This window comes from Schistocerca cancellata, chromosome 3, assembly GCF_023864275.1.
Source record: "Schistocerca cancellata isolate TAMUIC-IGC-003103 chromosome 3, iqSchCanc2.1, whole genome shotgun sequence".
In the NCBI taxonomy this organism is placed as follows: Eukaryota; Metazoa; Arthropoda; class Insecta; order Orthoptera; family Acrididae; genus Schistocerca; species Schistocerca cancellata.
In genome coordinates this window covers 767,141,280-767,167,110 of record NC_064628.1, presented here as the reverse complement: position 1 = coordinate 767,167,110, position 25,831 = coordinate 767,141,280, and the positions used below count along the sequence as shown (strand labels likewise).

At 39.9% G+C, this 25,831-nt stretch overlaps 1 protein-coding gene across 1 annotated transcript in view; it reads left to right on the top strand.

Moving 5' to 3' along the window:
* Positions 1 to 25,831, top strand: part of LOC126176557 (uncharacterized) — a 167,494-nt gene that overhangs the window by 124,415 nt on the left and 17,248 nt on the right. The window contains exon 8 of the mRNA XM_049923717.1: positions 12,107 to 12,424. Coding sequence (XP_049779674.1) covers positions 12,107 to 12,424 — 318 coding nt within the window. The remainder of the gene's footprint in view (positions 1 to 12,106; positions 12,425 to 25,831) is intronic.

The window sequence follows — 25,831 nt, the reverse complement described above, 5'->3', positions numbered from 1 at the left end:
ACATAGCTTCCTATTTTTTATCTGTTAAATCATGTTGTACAGTCTTTCATTTTTCTGAGTTTTGGCTTTGCTTTCTTTCCCCCAATCACCCTGTCTCCTTTGCAATATCGGTTTAAACAAATACTTTGTAGTGTCTGCTATGAAGTTTACACCACCTGGCAATGTCATTGTGTAATCAGTTACAGCAGTGAAACAGCTTCTGTGCTGATCTCCAGGGGTCCTGCATTTCGTATTATGTTTATATGTTCTCTTGTATTGTTTATTCTGTGGCATATGAATTTTTATATGATTTTTTTGTGTTCTGTGTGTTTTTGTTATGTTCTTCATTCAGTCACTTAGGGATACAGTATCAATAACTGTTTTTCTGACTCACCTCTTCCTGTGTTACATGCACATTCAGAATGTTTCACATGTGAACTAAATGTTCAGATGTGTACCTAACTTAGAGTGTAACCATTTGTCCAATTTGTTTGGTGGATATGGTTGCCGAAATAATTAATTTTGTTCCAATGAAACTTTCAAACTCAACATTGTTGTCCTCTTCTGCCACAGGTATCTGTGCATATGCTTTGGTGCAATCCAAAACATTGAATATTGTTGCGCCATGCAGGACGTAATGACAGTCAACAACAAAGGCACAGGATATCAATCAGGCATTGTTCTTGTACTGAATGGATGAAAGTCACTGCGCAGGTGCTAGGCAACTCCTTTCTTCATGACAATGTGCAGTATTGATGACCACAGGCTAACTGATGGCCCTCCTTAAGCATCGCATGGAATTCCATTTAAGCAATGGACAATCAGTTGCCAATCTCCTGGATCTACAAGACACTGGTGGACCATTTGTGGTTTATATGCAGTGTACCATGTTGTATACCATGTGCATAGGTTTGCCTTGTAGCCTGGTTGAGGTTGGATGTTGCCCCAGCAGTGCAGTGCACTCCTTGTCACGTGCTTGTGCTGGATTGGCACTCTGCACCGAGGTGGTGTTGTGAAAGCCACCCATCACCAGTCAGGTAACACTGTTGACCAGTTTGGCAATAACTACATCTAGTAATAGATGGCAGTGTGCCAGAAAATCACCACCTATTATCAGCTCCGTAACATTGGCATTGGTAAAATCCCATGTAAATGGAAGGTGCAGTCCCAAATTTACCTTTGTTGCTGCGTTTCTTATGTAGAGATGGATGAGATATTTGCAGCAAATGTAGTTGGCAGTCTACAGCAGTGAACTTAGTCTTCTCTGAGCTGGTGACTATTAAATACTTCTGACTGGATCTCCTATCACTAACAAACAGGCACTGTGACTTTGTTGAGCAGTTTTTTGCATCTGCTACTGGATGCCACTGGCATTTGGGTGTGAAACAGAGTTGTACATTTATGCGCATTTTTGGTGAACCTGTGGTGATATAAGCATATAGGGTGTTCTGTATTCCGTGATGCAGCATTCATTGATGATTAGCTTCTGGGTCTCCAGTGATTACATCCTGTACCATTGGAAGCACTGCCTTGATGTGGTAGTGCACCAGTCTGTGTTTATAGTGTGTCCACTTTCATCACCAGTAAGTCTAATTCTGTGTTTGCTACTGTTGCTTCCACTGTTGTACTACTACATGGCACTGTTACTCCACTATCCTTCATGAGTGCATGATGGTGTCAGTGCCCTAACCTGAATGGGTGTGTTGATCTTTGTAATCTGATCATTGAGCTCCACCACCACATCCAATGACATTTTCATTTGCCATGCCATGACTGCTTTAACTTGTAAAGGTAGTCAGTTGTTCCACAGTGTGTGTATAGGTTGTTAGGGATATTAACTCTATCACCTTTGCTACACAGGTGTGACAGATGTTGAGACAGCTTGTGATCATCGATGCCCTCTTGTGTCTGTACCTGACTGATCCACTCTTTGTGTGACATAGCAAGCTCTCAAATTAATTCTGATTTATGCTTTTCATATGAATTTTCATGGTGTGGTACTATGATCATGTCCTGTACTTCTGCAGCATAGCGATGGTCAAGTTGGTTCATGGTGAGGGTGAATTTTGTCTAGTTGACCATAATTCCCGTGTAGCTAAAACTAGCCTCAACTTGAGCAAACCATAACATTGGTTGTTGGGCCAGAATGGAGGTAAATGGACAGCAATAATCACTCCATTCAGATCCTTTGAGAGCAAATCTAAGATGTTTGGGTTGTAGAATGCTGCACAAAATTGGCAGAGATTTATCAACTCTGCTGTATGATGACTGTCACTTTGCGTTGCATACCTGGACAACATTCTTGTGTTTTCTGCCACCAGGGAGCAACACCATCAGCAACTACAAGAAGTATTCAAGTGTCTAGAACAATTTTGTCTGGTGCTGAAAGTGGCAAAGTTTGTGTTTGAACACTCTGAGGTAACATTCTTAAGCACCACGTTTCATCTACAGCGTCCCTACCACTAACTGAAAAGGTTGAAGCAACATTATTGATACCATGACTGATGACACTCAAGAAGTTATGCTGGTTTTTAGGCATGCTAATCTATTACCACTGACACTTACCCGATGCAGCAAAACTGCAAGAGCCATTGAATAAAGCACTTTCTGGCCTCAAGGTTTGAGATGACACTGCAATGCAACAGTGTGATTTGCTTTTGAGGCTGTGAAAAACAGCACAGCAGATGCAGCACTGCTCACACACTCTAAGCTGGAGACACCTTTGGCATTAGTGGTAAGTGCAAGCCAAATGATTATAGGTGTGGTACTCCAACAATGGCCAGGAGATTCATGGCAACTACTTGCATATTTATCCTGCAAATTCTTGCCATCACAGCATAAGTGGAGAGTATGTGACCAAAAACTCCCGCCATGTATGAGTCAGTTAAATTCCTTCGTCCGTAACTAGAAGTGAGGATGTTCATGATGTGCACAGATCACAAATCACTGTTCTGTGTGTTCAAAATGAATAGTGTCAACTGCTCTCCCTGCCAGTTCAATTATGCAGAGTTTATAAGGTCATTTAGTACAGACTTGAGGCACATTTCCAGAATTGATAATGTTGTGGCTGACTCAGGAGTCAGCTATGTAGTGAGCTCTATTGACTTGTCAGATCTGGCACATACACAACAGGATGACCAAGAACTCTGAATGTTCTTCACAATGCCACATGAGCATTGCAGCTGCAACTTGTTGACATTCCAGGAGAAAATGGCAGACTATATTGTGATGTGTCTGGAGGAAGACCTCATCCTTTTCTCCCATCACCATTCAAACAACAAGCCTCTGAAGGTGTTCACAGTCTAAGCTACCTTGGAGCCCATCCCACCTTTCACCTCATGTCACAGTGCTTCGTTTGGCTAGGTATGGAGAGGGATTGCCGACAGTGAATGTGGACATACCTTCAATGCCAGCGTTGCAAAGTGTCCCATTATGTACGTATGCCAGGAGGTAACTTTCCACACACAACCTCTCATTTAGCTCAATTACACCTTGATGTAGTGGGCCACTTTCCCCATTGAATGGCCAGTAATATCTCCTTACGATGATTAACCAATATACCTTCTGGCTGGAGACAACACCTTTGGATGACATCGCCATGGAAACCTTAGCCTCTGCCTTCATGTCAACATAGCTAGCTGGGTCTAGCTGTCTGCTCCACATAACTGCTGATTGAGGCAGGCACTTTGAGTATAACGATCATTATTATTATCATCTATTTATTTCATTTCACTATGAGAATCGGACCATACTCTATTAATTAACTCTATTTTCTTATTGTTTACCAAATTTTGTCATCCTAGGAAACATAATAGTATTGGTTTGACAAAATTATGTCTTGCTTTGAGACCACATAATGTGGACAAACAATGTTTGAAAAGAATAAAATACCCTAATGACCCACCTACACCTCGTTTCTAACATCAGTCAGAGATCTGTGCATTTGGCAACCATGTAAGTTTATACATTATGTGGCATATTTCATAAATTATACATGCATGTTGATTTGTGAGGACATGAGCTAAATTTTTTTAGCATACTGTTCATATTGATGTTACAATTGAAGGGTGGATTATGGCCAATGATTATGCAAGCATTTTATGTGACCAAATTTACAAATGTTAAGTGATTCTCAGTGAAACAATTTGAAGATAATCTTGTAGGGTTATAAGACAGCCTCTAAAATTGTGTGTGATACCTGGGTGTACTACACACAGCAAATGTGAGAATTACTTTTTCTCCCATTTTTAAAAAAAAATTCTCTGCTCTCAACTACGTCAAGGAAAGTTATGTACGTTGAGAACAGAAACATTTTTTGGAAGCAAAGTAGATAAGTAAACTTGTCACTATGACAAATAACAATGGAATATGTTGTTGTTGTGGTCTTCAGTCCTGAGACTGGTTTGATGCAGCTCTCCATGCTACTCTATCCTGTGCAAGCTTCTTCATCTCCCAATACGTACTGCAGCCTACATCCTTCTGAATCTGTTTAGTGTATTCATCTCTTGGTCTCCCTCTACGATTTTTACCCTCCATGCTGCCCTCCAATACTAAATTGGTGATCCCTTGATGCCTCAGAACATGTCCTACCAACTGATCCCTTCTTCTTGTCAAGTTGTGCTACAAACTCCTCTTCTCCCCAATCCTATTCAATACTTCCTCATTAGTTACGTGATCTACCCATCTAATCTTCAGCATTCTTCTATAGCACCACATTTCAAAGGCTTCTATTCTCTTCTTGTCCAAACTATTTGTCGTCCATGTTTCACTTCCATACATGGCAACATTCCATACAAACACTTTCAGAAACGACTTCCGGACATTTACATCTATACTCGATGTTAAAAAATTTCTCTTCTTCACAAACGTTTTCCTTGCCATTGCCAGTCTACATTTTATATCCTCTCTACTTCGACCATCATCAGTTACTTTGATCCCCAAATAGCAAAGCTCCTTTACTACTTTAAGTGTCTCATTTCCTAATCTAATTCCCTCAGCATCACCCGACTTAATACGACTTCATTCCATTATCCTCATTTTGCTTTTGTCGATGTTCATCTTATATCCTCCCTTCAAGACACTGTCCATTCTGTTGAATTGCTCTTCCAAGTCCTTTGCTGTCTCTGACAAAATTACAATGTCATCGGCGAACCTCAAAGTTTTTATTTCTTCTCCATGGATTTTAATACCTACTCCGAATTTTTCTTTTGTTTCCTTTACTGCTTGCTCAATATACAGATTGAATAACATCGGGGAGAGGCTACAGTCCTGTCTCACTCCCCAACCACTGCTTCCCTTTCATGCCCCCTTGATTCTTATAACTGCCATCTGGTTTCTGTACAAATTGTAAATAGCCTTTCGTTCCCTGTATTTTACCCCTGCCTCCTTTAGAATTTGAAAGAGAGTATTCCAGTCAACATTGTCAAAAGCTTTTTCTAAGTCTACAAATGCTAGAAAAGTAGGTTTGCCTTTCCTTAATCTTTCTTCTAAGATAAGTCGTAAGGTCAGTATTGCCTCACGTGTTCCAGTATTTCTACGGAATCCAAACTGATCTTCCCCGAGGTCGGCTTCTACTAGTTTTTTCATTCGTCTGTAAAGAATTCGTGTTAGTATTTTGCAGCTGTGGCTTATTAAACTGATTGTTCAGTAATTTTCACATCTGTCAACACCTGCTTTCTTTGGGATTGGAATTATTATATTCTTCTTGAAGTCTGAGGGTATTTCGCCTGTTTCATACATCTTGCTCACCAGATGGTAGAGTTTTGTCAGGACTGGCTCTCCCAAGGCCGTCAGTAGTTCCAATGGTATGTTGTCTACTCCAGGGGCCTTGTTTCGACTCAGGTCTTTCAGTGCTCTGTCAAACTCTTCATGCAGTATCGTATCTCCCATTTCATCTTCATCTACATCCTCTTCCATTTCCATTATATTGTCCTCGCCCGTGTATAGACCCTCTATATACTCCTTCCACCTTTCTGCTTTCCCTCCTTTGCTTAGAACTGGGTTTCCATCTCAGCTCTTGATGTTCATACAAGCGGTTCTCTTATCTCCAAAGGTCTCTTCAATTTTCCTGTAGGTAGTATCTATCTTACCCCTAGTGAGATAAGCCTCTACATCCTTACATTTGTCCTTTAGCCATCCCTGCTTAGCCATTTTGCACTTCCTATCAATCTCATTTTTGAGATGTTTGTATTCCTTTTTGCCTGCTTCACTTACTGCATTTTTATATTTTCTCCTTTCATCAATTAAATTCAATATTTCTTCTGTTACCCAAGGATTTCTACTAGCCCTCGTCTTTTTACCTACTTGATCCTCTGTTGTCTTCACCACTTCATCCCTCAAAGCTACCCATTCTTCTTCTACTGTATTTCTTTCCCCCATTCCTGTCAATTGTTCCCTTATGCTCTCCCTGAAACTCTGTACAACCTCTGGATATTTCAGTTTATCCAGGTCCCATCTCTTTAAATTCCCACCTTTTTGCAGTTTCTTCAGTTTTAATCTACAGTTCATAACCAATAGATTGTGGTCAGAGTCCACATCTGCCCCTGGATATGTCTTACAATTTAAAACCTGGTTCCTAAATATGTCTTACCATTATATAATCTATCTGATACCTTGTAGTATCTCCAGGGTTCTTCCATGTATACAACCTTCTATCATGATTCTTAAACCAAGTGTTAGCTATGATTAGTTGTGCTCTGTGCAAAATTCTACCAGGCGGCTTCCTCTTTCATTTCTTACCCCCAATCCATATTCGCCTACTACGTTTCCTTCTCTCCCTTTTCCTACACTCGAATTCCAGTCACCCATGACTATTAAATTTTCATCTCTCTTCACTATCTGAATAATTTCTTTTATTTCATCATACTTTTCTTCAATTTCTTCGTCATCTGCAGAGCTAGTTGGCATATAAACTTGTACTACTGTAGTAGGTGTGGGCTTCGTATCTATCTTGGCAACAATAATGTGTTCACTATGCTGTTTGTAGTAGCTTACCTGCATTCCTATTTTCCTATTCATTATTAAAGCTACTCCTGCATTACCCCTATTTGAGTTTGTGTTTCTATCCCTGTAGCCACCTGACCAGAAGTGTTGTTCCTCCTGCCACCGACCTTCACTAATTCCCACTATATCTAACTTTAACCTATCCATTTCCCTTTTTAAATTTTCTAACCTACCTGCCTGATTAAGGGATCTGACATTCGACGCTGTGATCCATAGAACGCCAGTTTTCTTTCTACTGATAACGACATCCTCTTGAGTAGTCCCCGCCCGGAGATCCTAATGGGGGACTATTTTACCTCCAGAATATTTTACCCAAGAGGACGCCATCATCATTTAATCATACAGTAAAGCTGCATGCCCTCGGGAAAAATTACGGCCGTAGTTTCCCCTTGCTTTCAGCCGTTTGCAGTACCAGCATAGCAAGGCCGTTTTGGTTATTGTTACAAGGCCAGATCAGTCAATCATCCAGACTGTTGCCCTTGCAACTACTGAAAAGGCTGCTGCCCCTCTTCAGGAACCACACGTTTGTCCGGCCTCTCAACAGATACCCCTCTGTTCTGGTTGTACCTACGGTATGGCTATCTGTATCGCTGAGGCACGCAAGCCTCCCCACCAACGGCAAGGTCCATGGTTCATATGGGGAAGGCTAGAAATGTAGGTTTGCCTTTTCTTAATCTAGCTTCTAAGATAGGTCGTAGGGTCAGTATTGCCTCATGTGTTCCCATATTTCTACGGAATCCAAATTGATCTTCCCCGAGGTCGGCTTCTACCAGTTTTTCCATTCGTCTGTACAGAATTTGCATTAGTATTTTGCAGCCATGACTTACTAAACTGATAGTTCGGTAATTTTCACATCTGTCAACGCCTGCTTTCTTTGGGATTGGAATTATTATATTCTTCTTGAAGTCTGAGGCTATTTCGCCTGTCTCATACATTTTGCTCACCAGGTGGTAGAGTTTTGTCAGGACTGGCTCTCCCAAGGCTGTCAGTAGTTCCAATGGAATGTTGTCTACTCCCTGGGCCTTGTTTCGACTTAGGTCTTTCAGTGCTCTATCAAATTCTTCATGCAGTATCATATCTCCCATTTCATCTTCATCTACATCCTTTTCCATTTCCATATTATTGTCCTCAAGAACATCACCCTTGTATAGTCCCTCTGTATACTCCTTCCACCTTTCTGCTTTCCCTCCTTTGCTTAGAACTGGGTTTCCATCTGAGCTCTTAATATTCATACAAATGGTTCTCTTTTCTCCAAAGGTCTCTTTAATTTTCCTGTAGGCAGTGTCTATCTTACCCCTAGTGAGGTAAGCCTCTACATCCTTACATTTGTCCTCTAGCCATCCCTGCTTAGCCATTTTGCACTTCCTATCAATCTCATTTTTGAGATGTTTGTATTCCTTTTTGCCTGCTTCACTTACTGCATTTTTATATTTTCTCCTTTCATCAATTAAATTCAATATTTCTTCTGTTACCCAAGGATTTCTACTAGCCCTCGTCTTTTTACCTACTTGATCCTCTGCTGTCTTCACCACTTCATCCCTCAAAGCTATCCATTCTTCTTCTACTGTATTTCTTTCCCCCATTCTTGTCAATTGTTCCTTTATGCTCTTCCTGAAACACTCTACAACCTCTGGTTCTTTCAGTTTATCCAGGTCCCATCTCCTCAAATTTCCACCTTTTTGCAGTTTCTTCAGTTTTAATCTACAGTTCATAACCAATAGATTGTGGTCAGAGTCCACATCTGCCCCTGGAAATGTCTTACAATTTAAAACCTGGTTCCTAAATTTCTGTCTTACCATTATATAATCTATGTGAAACCTGTCAGTATCTCCAGGCTGCTTCCATATATACAACCTCCTTTTATGATTCTTGAACCAAGTGTTAGCTATGATTAAGTTGTGCTCTGTGCAAAATTCTACCAGGTGGCTTCCTCTTTCATTTCCTAATATTAAAAACTAAAACCAGACAGTTCAATAGTGTTTCTTCTTAGGCAAAGAATAAACATACACATCAGTGCCCTAGGCAGTGAGCATGTGAACTTCTTTGAGGTAACTTGGCAATCAGATGATCATGCTACAGAATGTACAATCTCTCCGAAAATGGGCACCTGCGGTTCATTGGATGGTGGTTTGATCATAGAAGATGGGGAAGGCAGTTGGCTGGTTGTAGAGGGCAGAGGTGCATCAAAATAGTCATCAAATACAAACACTGGCCTGACACAATCAATGGAGATGGTGCTGCACTTGCCCTTTAGCAGGATGTCCATTATTTGATCCGTATGAGTGAGGCCATCATGAGGTCTGATATGAGAGGTGCTTTAACTCCATCTTGTTGAAGCATGACATGAGTGCTGTTTGTTAATTCTTTATGCACAAATGAAGGAAATGAACTGTGACATGATGCCAGTTGAGGTCGCATTTGAGCAATGTATTCTCTGAGTTGAGTTATTTATTATGGTTGACATAATTCTCTTGACTTAAGTTTCCCCTGATAGACTAAGTGTCTCTCCAGAAGTGAGCTCTGCCAGTGTTGCATAAAGGCCTGGCTTTTGTATTGTTCATAGGCTGAGAAGTGCGCGGGGTAAGGCCACGGCACAATTTGTATAGTAGCATGTGAGCACTGCTTTCAAGTAGTGGTGTCAGGATGTCACCATCCTGTTCTGCCTGGGTGGTAGCTTCTGGTTAGTGCCATGTTTCTCCACATAATTTGCCTATGTGTGTGAAAAGTTCAGATTCGAACTGGCATCCTCTATCAGTTTTTATGTGTAGCTGATAACCAAATGATGCAACCCATTGCACCATACATGCTAATGGAAGTTACTCAGCAGAGGTATTGATGACTGGATTCCTTCAGACCAACACTTTAATCTGTCAGTAGTAGTTGTTAATAGGTACTGTCCTCCCGATGATGGCAGGAGTCCCATGATGTCCAGGTGAATGTGGGCGAATCTCTCAGTGAACTCCAGAAAGCTGCCAATAGGCACATTTACATGCTGTGTAACCGTGCTTCATTGGCATTCTATGCAAGAGCGGGCCCACTGCCAACAATTCTTTTGGATACCTGGCCAAAGATAATGGGAGGCAATGAGTTTTGTGGACACTCTGATGCCTCAGCGGCAGACATTATGTAGACCATGGAAAATCAACTTGCGTTGTCCCACTGGCATGTAGGCCAGCCTGTGTCCTGTGCAGAAGGTTACAGAGCTCCTGACACAGTCTGTTGTGTGTCACATAGGTGTGAGAGATCGACAGTCTTCATGACTGCACTAACTCGAGACAAGCTCTCAGCCACTATGTTCTTGAGGCTCCAAGGATTGAGATGCTTTGTATGTCAGTCTAGATTTGCACTATGTATTCAAGGTGGCAATACTGCCATCACAAACACTTGCCATTGTTTAGCTGGAAGACATATGTGAACATCTTATGATTGGTGTACATGGTAAAGGTTCTTGCTTCAGGTTGGAAGTGGAAGTACTTTACTGCTCCATACATGGCTAACAGCTTGCGATTTTACACACTCCATCTTTGCTGTGCTGGTGTCAGCTTACGCAAAAAGAAGGCAAGAGCTTGCCATGTGTCATCTACATGTTGCTGAAATGCAGCTCTATTGCTGTTTGACTGACATCTACAACTAAAGCCAGGGGCATTTCTGTGGTATGGTGTCCAAGGAGTGCAGTATTGGTAAGAGTCTTCTTGGCTGCCTCAAATGTGTTGATCATTGTTGGGAACCATTGCAGTAATGCTTTGCCCTTTGGCTTGGGGCCTGACAATGCAGGCATGAGTTGTCCTGCACTTTAGTGGCATGTGGCAAATGGCATTGGTAAAAATTGAGCATGCCAAGGAATCTGCACAACTCTTTTGATATAGCCAGTTGTGGGATGTTTAACACAGCCTCAACTTTCTCTGGTGGTGGGAATGAGCCTGCTGATGAAATTTGATGTCCCAAGAAAGTCACCCCTGATTGACCAACCACACACTTCAACACATTTAAAATGATGCCATAAACAGTGAGATGTTCAAAAACCTGGGTAAGATGCTGCTGGTGTAGTTGTGGCGTAGAACATTATGGAGGTAAGCAAAACAATGTGGCAATCCTCAGGGTACAGAAATGATGAAGGCCAAACATGATATCCTTCATTTCAATTCCTGCTTCACAGCCTATGCCTTGTGGATCCATCCCACCAACACCAGCTTTTCTGAACTGTGCGGGTGGGAACTTTTTCTGCAATACATCCTACATTCCCGTAACCCTCCTGGCCCCAACTTTGTTAGTCACTCTCCTCACCCATACAGCCCCTTCCTTGTTCCCATTCCAGCACTAGACAGCTGCCATTCCACCACCACAGCCAGTCATTTTATTTCTCTCCTTTTACACTGCTCCCCACTTCTCCCCTGCCCACCATCTAACACGCAGCACTTCACTGTCTGCCACCCCACCATACTATCCCACACCCTCCCACCCCAGTCCCCTCCTTTTCCCACTCACTCAGTTGCTGAGACTGCAGTCGAGTGTGTGAGTTGCATCTGCATATGTGTGTGTGCATCTGCATATGTGTGTCTATTATTGCAGAAAGCCGTAAAGTCTGGAAGCTATAATTGTGAGAATCTTTTTGTTGTGTCTATCTGTGACTCAGCATCTCTGCTATATGGTGAGTAGCAACTTTCCTTCTCATAATATTGAAAAGTTTATTAAGTGTGAATATGTTATAACATATATTCCAGAATATAAAACATCTGAATGAATGAGAATATTTTTTCAGGAAGTCCTGAAAATGCCATTAAGATTGCATCAAGACTCCAAAAGAAATAAATCATATTCTTACAAAATGTACACTTGTTTAACTCTAGTGTGACTTGAGTGCAGTAACCTGTTGTAGTTAATTACTTGCACACATCATAAGACCTTTCCCACTATCAATGCACAAAAATCTCTCAGGCTAAACATGTCACTTTTTAAAGATCCTTCCCAAAATGTAACAGTGCATGCTACAATACTTTTGCATTTTATGTTACACAAATGGGTAGAAAATAAATACTATTTCTGTTTGTGTTAAGTCTGATAGATAATAATATAAATAAAATTTTATTTGTCATTTATTAATAGTCATAATCTCATTGAATTACAGATCCACATCTCTCAGCAATGGTACAAGGTGATGCCACAGTGTCTGGTAGTGTTAGTATGCACTGCACCATTCCCAGGAGCCTCACATTCTGTCGCTTCAAACCTCCTTACAATGATTCAGCATTTGTACTGTCTCCTGGTATGATCACAGGAAACTATAGCTATGCTGGAGCTGGACTCAATCACGGTGATTGTGGTCTCCATATAGAAAGCATCAGTGATTTTGACATTGGCCCTTGGCAGTGTTCAGTAGGTTGGCAAGAAGAGGGCTCCTCACACTATGCCTCTGTTATTATTGGACTGGGAAATTCTGCCAGTGGTAAGTGTATACATGAAACCAACACACTTTAATTAAGAAGTGCATCACAAATTTTGGAATGTATACAATTATATCATTTTGTTAATGACATTGGACTACATTCTTACATACAATGTTCATTATTGTTCTGCTGTGAGTGACAATAATTTTGAATATGCACCTTAAAATTTACTATTTTTCAGGAGAAAACATTTCATTTGTTTTTATTCATGGTTTCATCTTTCCATGCTCTGCCTTCTCAATAATACAGTTTATCACTTGTGCTTGAGTTCTTACTCCAATATTGCAGTTCTGAAATTTATAACTGATGTTTAAGGAGAAAAGGTAACAACTCACCAAATATTTGAGGTGCTAATCATTGACAGGCATATCAATTTGTTTGAAAAGTTTGATTATTTTTGGACAGATCCTTCTTCAGAACTAATACACACATGCAGACGCACACGTAACCACAAATTGCAATAGATCTGTGTTATTGAGGGCTCCACTGACTTGATATCAATATCAAGAATGTACTAAGAATAATTATTTAATATGAAAATGTAGGCACTCTTTGGTAGTCAATATTAGGGGAACAAAATGACATATTATTTCAAATCTTGCAGAGGCAGAACGGTATTTTGTGTGTTCAAAGTAACCCCCATTAGCACCCAAACAACATTGATGACACTGAACTGTTGACCAAACTCTGGCTGTCAGTGTTGCCAGCATGAGAGCTGCACAGGATGCCTCGATGGTTTCTCATAGGTCATTCAGAGTAGCTAGCTTCTGTTGATAAACTTCATCTTCCAGTGTCCTATGTGGGTAGAATTCAACAGGTGTAAGGTCTGGAGACCATGGTGGGACTCATATGTTCCTCTTCAACCATCCATCATCCAGGTAGATTTTGGTTCTGACATATCTGTGGTAGCGAGGCAGAGCACCGCCTTTCATTTCCAAACACATCTCAGATGGCAGGTAAAATCGATGTTTGCAGCATATGAAGATACACCTCACCATTTATGATACCTTCAAAGAAGAATGGGGCAAATCAAATCATGCAGCGACATATCAACACCCAGTTGATTAACATGTTTATCAACACAAATGTAAGAATATTCAAGAGCCCAGTACAGACAGTAGTGGTAGTTTACAGTATTGTTTAGTATGAACTGCACTTCATCAGACCAGGTAACCAACCTGCAAACTTTTCATCCTCAGGAAGCATGCCTTCAAACCACTTGCAGTACTCTATCATTTAATTTGGGTCATCCTCATTCATTGCATGCAGCAATCTTGGAATGTAAACTTTGCACTTTGCAGCCTTCAGAATGCTTGATCGGCTTACCTCGCTTACCTGTGCACCCTGCTTCAAAGATTTTGACTTGATCTTGTAAAATGTTGCAAAAAAACAGCAGTGCCAGAAAGTGGACTTGTTGATGTTTTTGGTCAGCCAGGCCTTTTCTTACACACACCCTGAACAGTACCATTGGCTTCAAATTTATCCAGAATATGATAAATTGTTGCACATGTTGGTGGCTGAGTTCCGTACACATTACGTCATTGCTGTTGTACCTCTATGATGTTTTTGAACTTCCAGTAACACAGCCTTGCAATGCCCAAATGACAATCTTACTTCATTCATTGCTGCACTGTCATCTGCTGGAAAAACCATACAAAGATCTGTTGAGAAAACAGTGGAATATGCTACTATGCAAAATTGCAATGATATGTCATTTTGTTCCAAAGATGTTAACTATGAAAAAGCATCTACATTTCTTATTTGAATAATTTTCAATGAAAATTCCAGTTGCCATCAGTAGTGCCTGGATTTTATGTAATTAAGAAATATATACACAAATATGTAACCAAAATTGCTGAAATATGTAAATAAATAAATAATGAAACAATCATAATGAAATGTTAATTGTATTTTTTCTAGAAAATATAAGTTCACACTAGGCTAGTCAAATATCTAAGTTAGTTCTTACAATGGAAAAGCCAGCATGGAGTGTGACAATATTATGAGAAGAAAATTTGTTACTCACCATATAGCAGAGATGCTGAGTTGCAGAAGGGCACAACAAAAAGATTTTCACACTTAGAGCTTTCAGCCAATGGCCTTTGTCAACAATAGACACACATATGCGCACACACACATGCTCACGCAAATGCACTTCTTTCACATGACTGCAGTCTCAGCAACTTAAACCACATTGTTAGCAGCAGCACCAGTGCTTGATAGGAATGGTGACTGGGTGGGTGAAAGGAGGAGGCTGGGGCAGGAAGGGGGAGGGATAGTATAGTGGGATGGCAGACAGTGAAGTGCTGCAGGTTGGGCAGCGGGCAGAGGAGAGGTGGTATGGGTGGGGGGGAGGAAGTAGCAGAAAAGGAGAGAAATAAATAAAAAAATAATGAAATAAAATAAATTTTAAAAAATCTGGGTGTGATGGTGGAATGACAGCTGTGTAGTGCTGGTATGGGAGCAGGGAAGGGGCTGGATGGATGAGGACAGCACTGTGAAGCAGTCATTGAAATGAAGTATATAATGTTCAGCAACGTATTCAGCAGCAGGGTGGTCCACAGTTTGTCGGTGGCCATTCGTGTGGACAGACAGCTTGTTGGTTGTCACGCCTACACAGAATGCAGCACAGTTGTTGCAGCTTAGCTTGTAGACCACATGACTGGTTTCACAGGAAGCCTTGCATTTGATGGGACAGGTGATGTTAGTGACCAGATTGGAGTAGGTGGTGATGGGAGGATGTATGGGACAGGTCTTGCATCTAGGGCTATTATAGGGGTATGAGCCATGAGGTAAGAGAATGGTGCAGGGGTTGTGTAAGGATGGACGAGTATATTAAGTAGGTTTGGTGGACGGCAGAATACCACTTTGGGAGGGGTGGGAAGGATAGTGGGCACGACATTTCTCAATTCAGGGCACAGCGAGAGGTAATAAATACCCTAGCGGGCAATGTAATTCAGTTGCTCCAGTCCAGGGTGGTACTAAGTTATGAGGGGAATGATCCTCTGTGGCCGAGTGGTGAAGCTTTGGAAGGTAGTGGGAGACTGGAAAGATAAGGCACAGGAGATTTGTTCTTGTACAAGGTTGGAGTGATAATTACAGTTTGTGAAGGCTTCAGTGAGACCCTTGGTATATTTCAAGAGGGACTGTTTGTCACTGCAGATGCAACCACAGGTGGCTAGGCTATACGAAAGGGACCTCTTGGTACAGAATGGGTGGCAGCTGTCGAAGTGGAGGTATTGCTGGTGGTTATTAGGCTTGATATGGATGGAGGTACTGATATAGCCATCTTCAAGGTGGAGGTCAACATCTAGGAAGGTGGCTTCTTGGGTTGGGTAGGAACAGGTGAAACCAATGGGGGAGAAGTTGTTGATGTTCTGGAGGAATGCGGATAGGGTGTCCTCACCTTCAATCCAGATAGCAAAGATGTCATCAAAGAATCTGAACCAGGTGAGGGGTTTAGGATTTTGTGTGTTTAGGAAGGATTCCTCTAGTTGGCCCATGAATAGGTTGGCATAGGATAGTGCCATGCTGGTGCCCATAGTTGTACCCCAGATTTGTTTGTAGGTAGTGCCTTCAAAGGAGAAGTAATTGTGGGTGAGGATATAGTTGGTCATGGCAACTAGGAAGGATGTTGTTGGTTTGGAATCCATCAGACACTGGGAAAGGCAGTGTTCAATAGACATGGACATTAAGAATGTTAATGTACAGGGAGGTGGCACCAACAGTGATGAGCAGGGCACCATGTGGGAAAAGAACAGGAACTGTGGAGAGTCAGTGGAGGAAATGGTTGGTATCTTTTATAAAGAAGAGTAGGTTCTGGGTAATAGATTGAAGGTGTTGGTCTATGAAATCAGAGATTCTCTCAGTGGGGGCATCCTGGGTGGTTAGGTTTATGGACTTTAGGAAGCATGTGAAAGGTAGGAGTGCAGGGAGTGGTAAGAGTGAGTAGATAGATGGACTCTGGGGAGTGGTTCTGGGATGGGCCTAAGGATTTGAGTAGTGACTGGAGATCCTGCTGGTAACTGGAAAGGGGTCACTGTGCCAAGGTTTGTAGGTGGAAGTATTTGACAGCTGGTGAAGTCCTCCCACCAGGCAATTCTTGCAGTTCAGAACAACTTGTCTGAAGGTAGAATTATAATGTCGGGATCAGTTTTTAGATGGTGGACTGTGATTCTTTCTGTGGATGTAAGGTTAGTCTGCATGTTGAGGGACTTGGTGAATGAAGGTGAGGCAAGGTTTGAGGTGGAGAGTTAACAGTGGGTGGTATGGGGGCAGTGGGGGAGGATCATGGTTGGATGGAAGAGTGAACTGAATTAAGCAAGGTTGACTATTGGTCTTTGGTTGAGGCTGATTGGTAGGGTTGGTGGTGGAAAAGTGTTTCCACTGTAGGAACTGGGAGAAGGAGAGAAGTTCTTTAACAAGTCCTGCATGATTGAATTTGGGAGTGGGGCAAAAGGTGAGGCCTTTGGAAAGGACTGATATTTCTGTGGGGCTATAGCTTCTGGAGGAAAGGTTCATGACTGTGGTGCAGGTCTGTTTAGGTTCTGGATTATGTGTGGTGCTGGGAGTGAGTTTTGGAGGATGGGGTAAGTATAGTAGGTCTGCGATACAGGGTTTGTCAGCTATGAGGGGGGGGGGGGGGGGAGGGGAGAGGGGTTTGGAGGTTGTTGTAGAGGTGGTGGACAGTGGCACTCCAAGGCAGGAGAAGGAAGTGAGCAGGATGGAGAGCTTTTTGAGGTGGTGTTGTGCATGTTGCTCAAGTTCCTGCAGGGCAAGAGGTTTTTTATTAGTTTTTAAATTTATTTCTCTCCTTTTCCGCTACTTCCCCACCCTCCTCCCCACCACTCTCCTGCCTACTGCCCAACCTGCAGCACTTCACTGTTCACCATCCCCACCATACTATCCTTCCCCCTCCCCACCCCATCCTTCTCCTTTCTCATTTCTGCTGCTTCTCATTGCTTTTGTCTTCCTTTGATCTATGCTCAAGCAATATTCTGTACTCATTAGACTGTTCATACACTCAACACACCCTGTAATTCTCCTTCACTTTCACTGAGGATAGCAATGTCATCAGCTAATCTTCTCACTGATATTATTTCACCTCAAATTTTAACCCCACTCTCGAATCTTTCTTTTAATTATGTAATTGCTTCTTCGGTGCATAGATTAAACAATAGCTATGAAAGGCTACACTGCTGCCTTACACACTTTTTGATCTGAGCACTTCATTCTTGGTTTTGTAGACTTGTTTTTCCCTCTTGGTTCTTGCACATATTATATATTACCTGTCTTTCCCTCTGGATTACCCCTATTTTTCTCAGAATTTGGGACATCTAGCACCATTTTACATTTTCAAATGCTTTTTTTAGGTCAACAAATTCTATGAATGTGAATGTGTCTTGATGTTTCATTAGTCTTGCTTCCATTATCAGTCGCAGTGTCAGCACTGCCTCTCTGGTGCCTTCACCTTTCCTAAAGCCAAAGCAATCACCATCTAACACGTCTTCAGTTTTCTGTTCCATTTTTCTCTATATTATTCTTGTCAGCAACTTGGATGTATGGGCTGTTAATCTGATTTTGCAATAATTCATGCACTTGTTTGTTCTTACTATCTTTCGAATTGTGTGAATGGTGTTTTTCTGAAAGTCTGATGATATATCACCACTGTCATACATTCTACACACCAATGTGAACAGTTATTTGTTGCCACTCCTCCAATGATTTTAGAAATGCAAATGGAGTGTTATCCATCCCTTCTGCTATATTTGATCTTAAGTCATCCATAGCACTTTTAAATTCTGATTCTTATACTGGAGTATTGTATCCACTATCTCTTCATTGTCAACTCTTCTTTTTACCTCTGTCATGTCACTAGCCAAGTCCTCCTCCCTCGTACAGGTCTTCAGTGTATGCTTTCCACCTATCAGCTCTCTCCTCTCCATTTAAAAGTGAAATTCCATGTTCACCCTTAATGCTACCAACCTTGCTCTTAATTTCACTGAAGGTGGTTTTGAATTTTCTATATGCTGAGCCTGTCTTTCAGATAATAATTTCGTTTTTGATTTATTCACATTTTTGATGCAGCCATTTTGCCTTAGCTTCCCTGCACTTTGCAACTGTACTCCGGCTCGCTCACTACCTATTTTTCATGTGGCTCATCTGCAAAGGGGGTTGGTAGTGAATGATTGCATTTGCACCCCTAATACTGAGTCATATATTGGCTAGTCTCTCAACAGCAGTGAAATGAATACACAATTGTCCATACCACAACCTTGGGCAAAAATGGGTACACTACACAAATTCAGATTGAAACTTGTTTATTTAAAAAAAACACTTCTAACTTTGTAGACATGTACATTAAAGTTCACAAATCCAATCTGGACAAATAATAATAATAATAATAATAATAATAATAATAATAATAATAATAATAATACCACCTCCTGTGGAGGCCCGGGAAAAGAATAGGCCTCCAGTATGTTCTGCCAGTCGTAAAAGGCAACGAAAAGAACAAACCACTAATAGGGCCAACCCCCCTTTTAGTGTGATTACTTGGTTCAGGACAGAACTAAAGAAGCCTCGGACAAGCGCCGTCATGGTCGGGGACGACGCTTGAACCCTATGCCCGCCCAAAATGGTAACGACATTGCTAGCCAACTGGAAAATGATTTAAATCCAAATAGAGATGTTTTGCAGGATATGCTTCCTGCAACCACCCTAGAAGGAAAACAAAGACAGAGGATGAGATGGTCAGATGAAGTTAATCGTCACCTCATGTTCTGTTATTACAAAGCAACAAACCTAGGAACCAACACAACTGGATACAGATCACAAGTATACACAACATTTATTACCAGATACCCGGAATTAAAATTTTTAACAGAACAATGACTAGCTGATCAGATCCGTGTAATAATAAAAAATAACAGGATACCCCAGTCAGAATAGAAAACATCAAACAACAAGTACAACAAATACTGGAACAAAATAATGTGCAATTAGAAGAAGAAGAAGAAAATACAGTAATGGACTCAAACATCCCAGAGAAAACAAAGAACAAAACGCGTCAATTAAACAATCAGAGGAAAATGAAATCTTAAGACAGCCACCAGAACAAGCACAAATAGAACATGAAGTGACACACATGTTAGATATAGAAGAAAAATTTCAGTTGACATATATAGAATACAAAGACACAAATACAGACATTAGACCATTCTTGCATAGACCACCAAATAACCCACAAGTCGAAACAACAATAACAACTATCAACACCATCATACACAACAAAATAAATGAAAATACAGCTATGGAAGAGTTACAACTACTGGTTTATATAGGAGCACTCACTACACTAAATATACACACTAGGCAGAGATCAGAACCTACCAACACACAGAAGAAACCCACAAAACCAGCATGGCAACACAGGCTACAGATCAGAATAGAAAAACTGCGAAAAGACATCAGACAGCTAACACAATTTATAAGAAATGAAATATCAGACAAAAAAGGAAAAAGGTTAGGTAAAATCTCACAACAAGAAGCAATAGAGCAATTAGATGAAAAGAAGCAGAAATTACAAGCATTGGCCAAATGACTTAGAAGATACAAAAAAGTGAAAATAGAAGGAAACGAAACCAAACATTCAACACAAACCAAAAGAAATTATACCAAACAATAGATAACACACACATTAAAATAGACAATCCACCAAACATAACAGACATGGAACACTTCTGGAGCAACATATGGTCAAACCCGGTACAACATAACAGGCATGCACGGTGGATACATGCAGAAACAGACTCATACAAGATGATACCACAAATACATGGAGTGATAATATTGCAACATGAAGTCACCTGAGCAATTAATTCTACTCACAATTGGAAAGCCCCTGGAAATGATAAAATAGCAAATTTCTGGCTAAAGAAGTTCACCTCAACACATTCACATCTAACTAAATTATTTAACAGTTACATTGCAGACCCATACACATTCCCTGATACACTTACACATGGAATAACCTATCTGAAACCTAAAGATCAAGCAGACACAGCAAACCCAGCTAAATATCGCCCCATAACATGCCTACCAACAATCTACAAAATATTAACTTCAGTCATTACACAGAAATTAATGACACATACAACACAGAACAAAATTATAAATGAAGAACGAAAAGGCAGCTGCAAAAGAGCACGAGGATGTAAAGAGCAACTGATAATAGATACAGAGGTGACATATCAAGCTAAAACTAAACAAAGGTCACTACACTACGCATACATTGATTACCAAAAAGCTTTTGATAGTGTGCCCCACTCATGGTTACTACAGATATTGGAAATATACAAAGTAGACCCTAAATTGATACAGTTCCTAAACATAGTAATGAAAAACTGGAAAACCACACTTAATATCCAAACAAATTCAGATAATATCACATCACAGCCAATACAGATTAAGCATGGAATATACCAAGGAGACTCATTAAGTCCTTTCTGGTTCTGTCTTGCTCTGAACCCACTATCCAACATGTTAAATAATACAAATTATGGATATAATATTACTGGAACATACCTACACAAAATCACACATTTGCTATACATGGATGATCTAAAACTGCTGGCCAATTACTAAAGATAACAGAAGTATTCAGCAGTGATATAAATATGGCTTTTGGAACAGACAAATGTAAGAAAAATAGCATAGTCAAGGGAAAACACTCTAAACAAGAAGATTACATATTGGATAACCACAGTGACTGCATAGAAGCGATGGACAAAATAGATGCCTATAAATATCTAGGATACAGACAAAAAATAGGAATAGATAATACAAACATTAAAGAAGAACTAAAAGAAAAATATAGACAAAGACTAACAAAAATACTGAAAACAGAATTGACAGCAAGAAACAAGACAAAAGCTATAAATACTTATGCTATACCAATATTTACCTACTCATTTGGAGTAGTGAAATGGAGTAACACAGACCTGGAAGCATTCAATACACTTCCACGATCACAATGCCACAAATATAGAATACATCACATACGTTCAGCAACAGAAAGATTCATATTAAGCAGAAAGGAAGGAGGAAGGGGATTCATCGACATAAAAAACCTACATTATGGACAGGTAGACAATTTAAGAAAATTCTTTCTAGAATGAGCAGAAACTAGCAAAATACACAAAGCAATCACTCATATAAATACATCGGCTACACCACTGCAATTTCATAACCACTTCTACAACCCTTTAGATCACATAACATCAACAGATACGAAGAAAGTAAATTGGAAAAAGAAAAGACTACATGGCAAACACCCGTATCATCGAACACAGCCACACATCGATCTAGACTAATCCAACACATGGCTAAGAAAAGGCAATATATACAGTGAGACAGAAGGATTCATGATTGCAATACAGGATCAAACAATAAACACCAGATATTACAGCAAGCATATTATTAAAGATCCCAATACCACAACATATAAATGCAGACTTTGCAAACAACAAATAGAAACAGTAGATCACATCACAAGCGGATGTACAATACTAGCAAATACAGAATACCACAGAAGACATGACAATGTAGCAATAATAATACATCAGCAGCTTGCCTTACAACATAAACTTATAAAACAACACGTTCCCACATAGAAGTATGCACCACAAAATGTACTGGAGAATGATGAATACAAATTATACTGGAACAGAACCATTACAACAGATAAAACACCACCACATAACAAACCTCACATCATACTCACCAATAAAAAGAAGAAATTAACACAACTAATCGAAATATCCATACCCAATACAACAAATATACAGAAGAAAACAGGAGAAAAAATTGAAAAATACATCCAACTGGCTGAGGAAGTCAAGGACATGTGGCATCAGGATAAAGTCGACATTATACCAATTATACTATCAACTACAGGAGTCATACCACACAATATCCACCAGTACATCAATGCAATACAGCTACATCCAAACTTATATATACAACTATAGAAATCCGTAATATTGATACATGTTCAACCACCCAAAAGTTCCTAAATGCAATATAACATATACCGTTCAGTTAAAAGGAAGTCACGCTTGATCAAGGTCCGCATCAATTTCCATTTCTGACCAGACATAACGTCTGAGAAAAGAAAGAAATAATAATAATAATAGGTGCAATTCATACACATGGTTTATTGTCTCACACCTACACACTTTCACATTGTTCCTTCACAGTTTATTCACATACACTGGTGTCCATGCTTACACTCACAGCACTTTGCTGCTCCAAACTTACCACCACAATGAACAATGACCAAAGACCTCCTTTTCCTGCTCATACCCCCTGACCTGAACCGGGCCACGTGACACTACATTAATCAAAATGATTTGTAAACTTGGCCACAATTCATTTAAATTCTTGTAATTAAAAAAAAAGAAAAAAAAAACTATGCAAAGGAACTACGACGCTCATCAAAACACAAAACAAGTATTTTCATGTCCATTTTGCATTACACTATTTTCACTCTGCATTTAATACATAATTTTATTCTTAAGCACAGAAAATTAATATCAGAAATAATTATGACGTGCTATCAGATTACATAATTAGGAATAACTCCATGTTTTGGTACAGTTTCACCCCTCATTTAATGATATCTTTGCACGAAATATGAGACATACAAATACTTGGCTGGCACTACAAAGATTGAAACTAAATGGTGTCTTCTCATTAAAATAATGACTTACTTTACAGTTGTTCTAAATATCTTTATAACTTGATTCTGCTATGAAACGTTTTGATTGAAGTACACCAGCCCAACATATTATTTCTGCTGCTGTGCTTTAAATTTAAAATATGAACTACTGTGAAGAGCTCCATATTATCCCGTTACCTTACAACGCCGTATTTATTTTGTTCCTAAATGACTTGTATTTCTGAATTCCTGAATTTCCCAGATAATTTTTGTACTTCCTTCTTTCATCCATCAACTGAAGAAGTGTTTCTTTTCGTATCCATGGTTCCTTTGTGATTACTTTCCTTTATCTATAGTTTTCTTTCCAAATTCTGGATTGCTACTTTTAGAGATGTCCCCTCCTCTTCAACTGAACTGCATATTGAGCTGTTCATCATTCATCTTTAACCTCAGAGAACTTCAAGCACATCTCTTCATTCCTTAGTACTTCTGTATCCCACTTCCTTGGTTTTCAAAGTTCTGTCCAGTGACTGGGGAGCATGTGTTACTGGGTAACGATAAGGAATTCCAAGTTGCCAGTGTTGGTACTATTATTGTCAGCAAAGAAGTTAGAGGGAAATGGAGTGAGGCATGCCTCAAAAATGTTTTTTACATACCAGCTATCAGAAACAACTTGTTTAGTGTCAGTGTATGCATGTCAAAGAAAATAACTGCAGCTTTCAAAAAAGATCAAGTTGTACTAATACATGACAGAGAGACTGTAGCTGAAGACGTGAAGGAAGAGAACAATATTTATTACATGTGTTTTGTGACAGAATCCACAGTAGGAAGTGAAGCTAATGTTGCAGTGACTGATCTGAAACAGTGGCATGAACATGTCACTACATGAGCAATTCATCAGATGTCAGCAAAAGAGGGGGTTGAAGGACTAAATGTAAAAAAACAGGAAGATTTTTTTCTGTGAATCATGCCAGTTAGGCTAGGCACATCCGCTGAAGTTCAGCAACAAGAACACAAATTGTTCAATGATACCAGCAGAATTTATGCATTCAGAGGTGTGGGGGCCAATGTCAGTTGAATCAATTGGTGGTGCAAAGCTTTTTGTCACATTCAAAGATGATGAAACTGGATACAGAGTTGTGTATTTTCTAAGACACAAATCAGATTTCATTGATTGGTTTTGTGAATTCAGTAATCTTGTATTGAACAAGTTTGGTCAGAATGTCAAAACATTACATGTGGACAATGGCACTGAATAAATGAATTATGGTATGAAGCAGTTTCTGAGCAACCATGGAAGTCAGTCAGAAACAACTGCTCCATTTATGCCAGAACAGAACAGTCGTTCAGAGAGGGACAGATACACAATTGTTGAAAGTGCACACACGATTTTGGAAGTGAAAAACGTTCTGAATTTGTTATGGGAAGAGGCTGTTAACACTACTGTATACATATTAAATAGAGTTACAAGAAGAGACAATTTGGAGCAAACTCCATATGAGTTGTGGAATGCACGAAAACCATATGTTGGACATCGTGTGTTTGGGTCAGTTGCCTTTGCTCATGTACCAAAACAATTTCACAACAAGTTTGATGCCAAATCCAGAAAAATTGTATTTGTTGTTTATCAAGGAGAATCAATAAATTATCAACTTTATGACTTGTGAGTCTCAAAGTGTTTGTATCAAGGGATGTCGCATTCAATGAGGTTAGCAACAACTCAGCATCTGCACAAGAAGTAGTTGACACATACTTAAACTTCAAGACTGACGTGAACAAGATATCATGGACTGGCACAAGCAAGTTACTGGTGAACCTGCCCAAGCACAGGAAGAAATGGAAATTTCACAAAATGATGTAAATAAGGCTAAACTGGGAACTGAAGAGCAACCTACCGAAGTGCTGTCAATGCAGCTACGAGATCATTCTGTAATCCTCAAGCCTGCAAGATATGAAGCTGATTTTGCTCAGAATAATAATCCTTATAGCTTCAAAGAAGCAATTTCTGATCCCAACTCAAAACACTGGAAGAAAATGATTGAAGAAGAACTGAAAGCTCATGAAGACAACAAAACCTGAAAGATAGTTCCTAGAACTAATAGCCAGAGAGTTATTGACCCAAAACAGGTGTTCAAGGTTTTATTTGACACAGATGGTAAGATTACTCAGTACAAAGCACAGCTGTGCTCAAGAGGTTTCAGACAGGTCTATGGTGTTAACAACAATGAGGCTTTTTCACCAGTGATACAATATGAGTCACTCAGAGTTTTCTTGGTGATTGTCACATATAATGATATAGAGATGCTACAGTTTGATGTTCATCCATAATTTCTGTATGGGAAGCCTTGAAGAAGTAGTTTACATGAATATACCCAAGGGAATGGTAGTTAAAACAGAGAAATCTGTAGTTTGCAAACTTGAGAAATCACTATACTGACTTAACCAAGCTCCACAGCATTCGAACAAGAAATTTACAGACTTCCTTTCAGATTATAGCTTTCAAGCAACTGAAACTGATCCATGTTTATTCAGTGCTGTAATCAGTGGTGATGTTATCTTGTTAGCATTATTTGTAGATGATGGTCTCATTGCATCAAAGGCAATGGAAGAAATTCATAAAATTGTTACAACACTAAAAGAAGTCTTTAAAAACACTGTTGGTGAAGGTCATTGCTTTGTTGAAGTG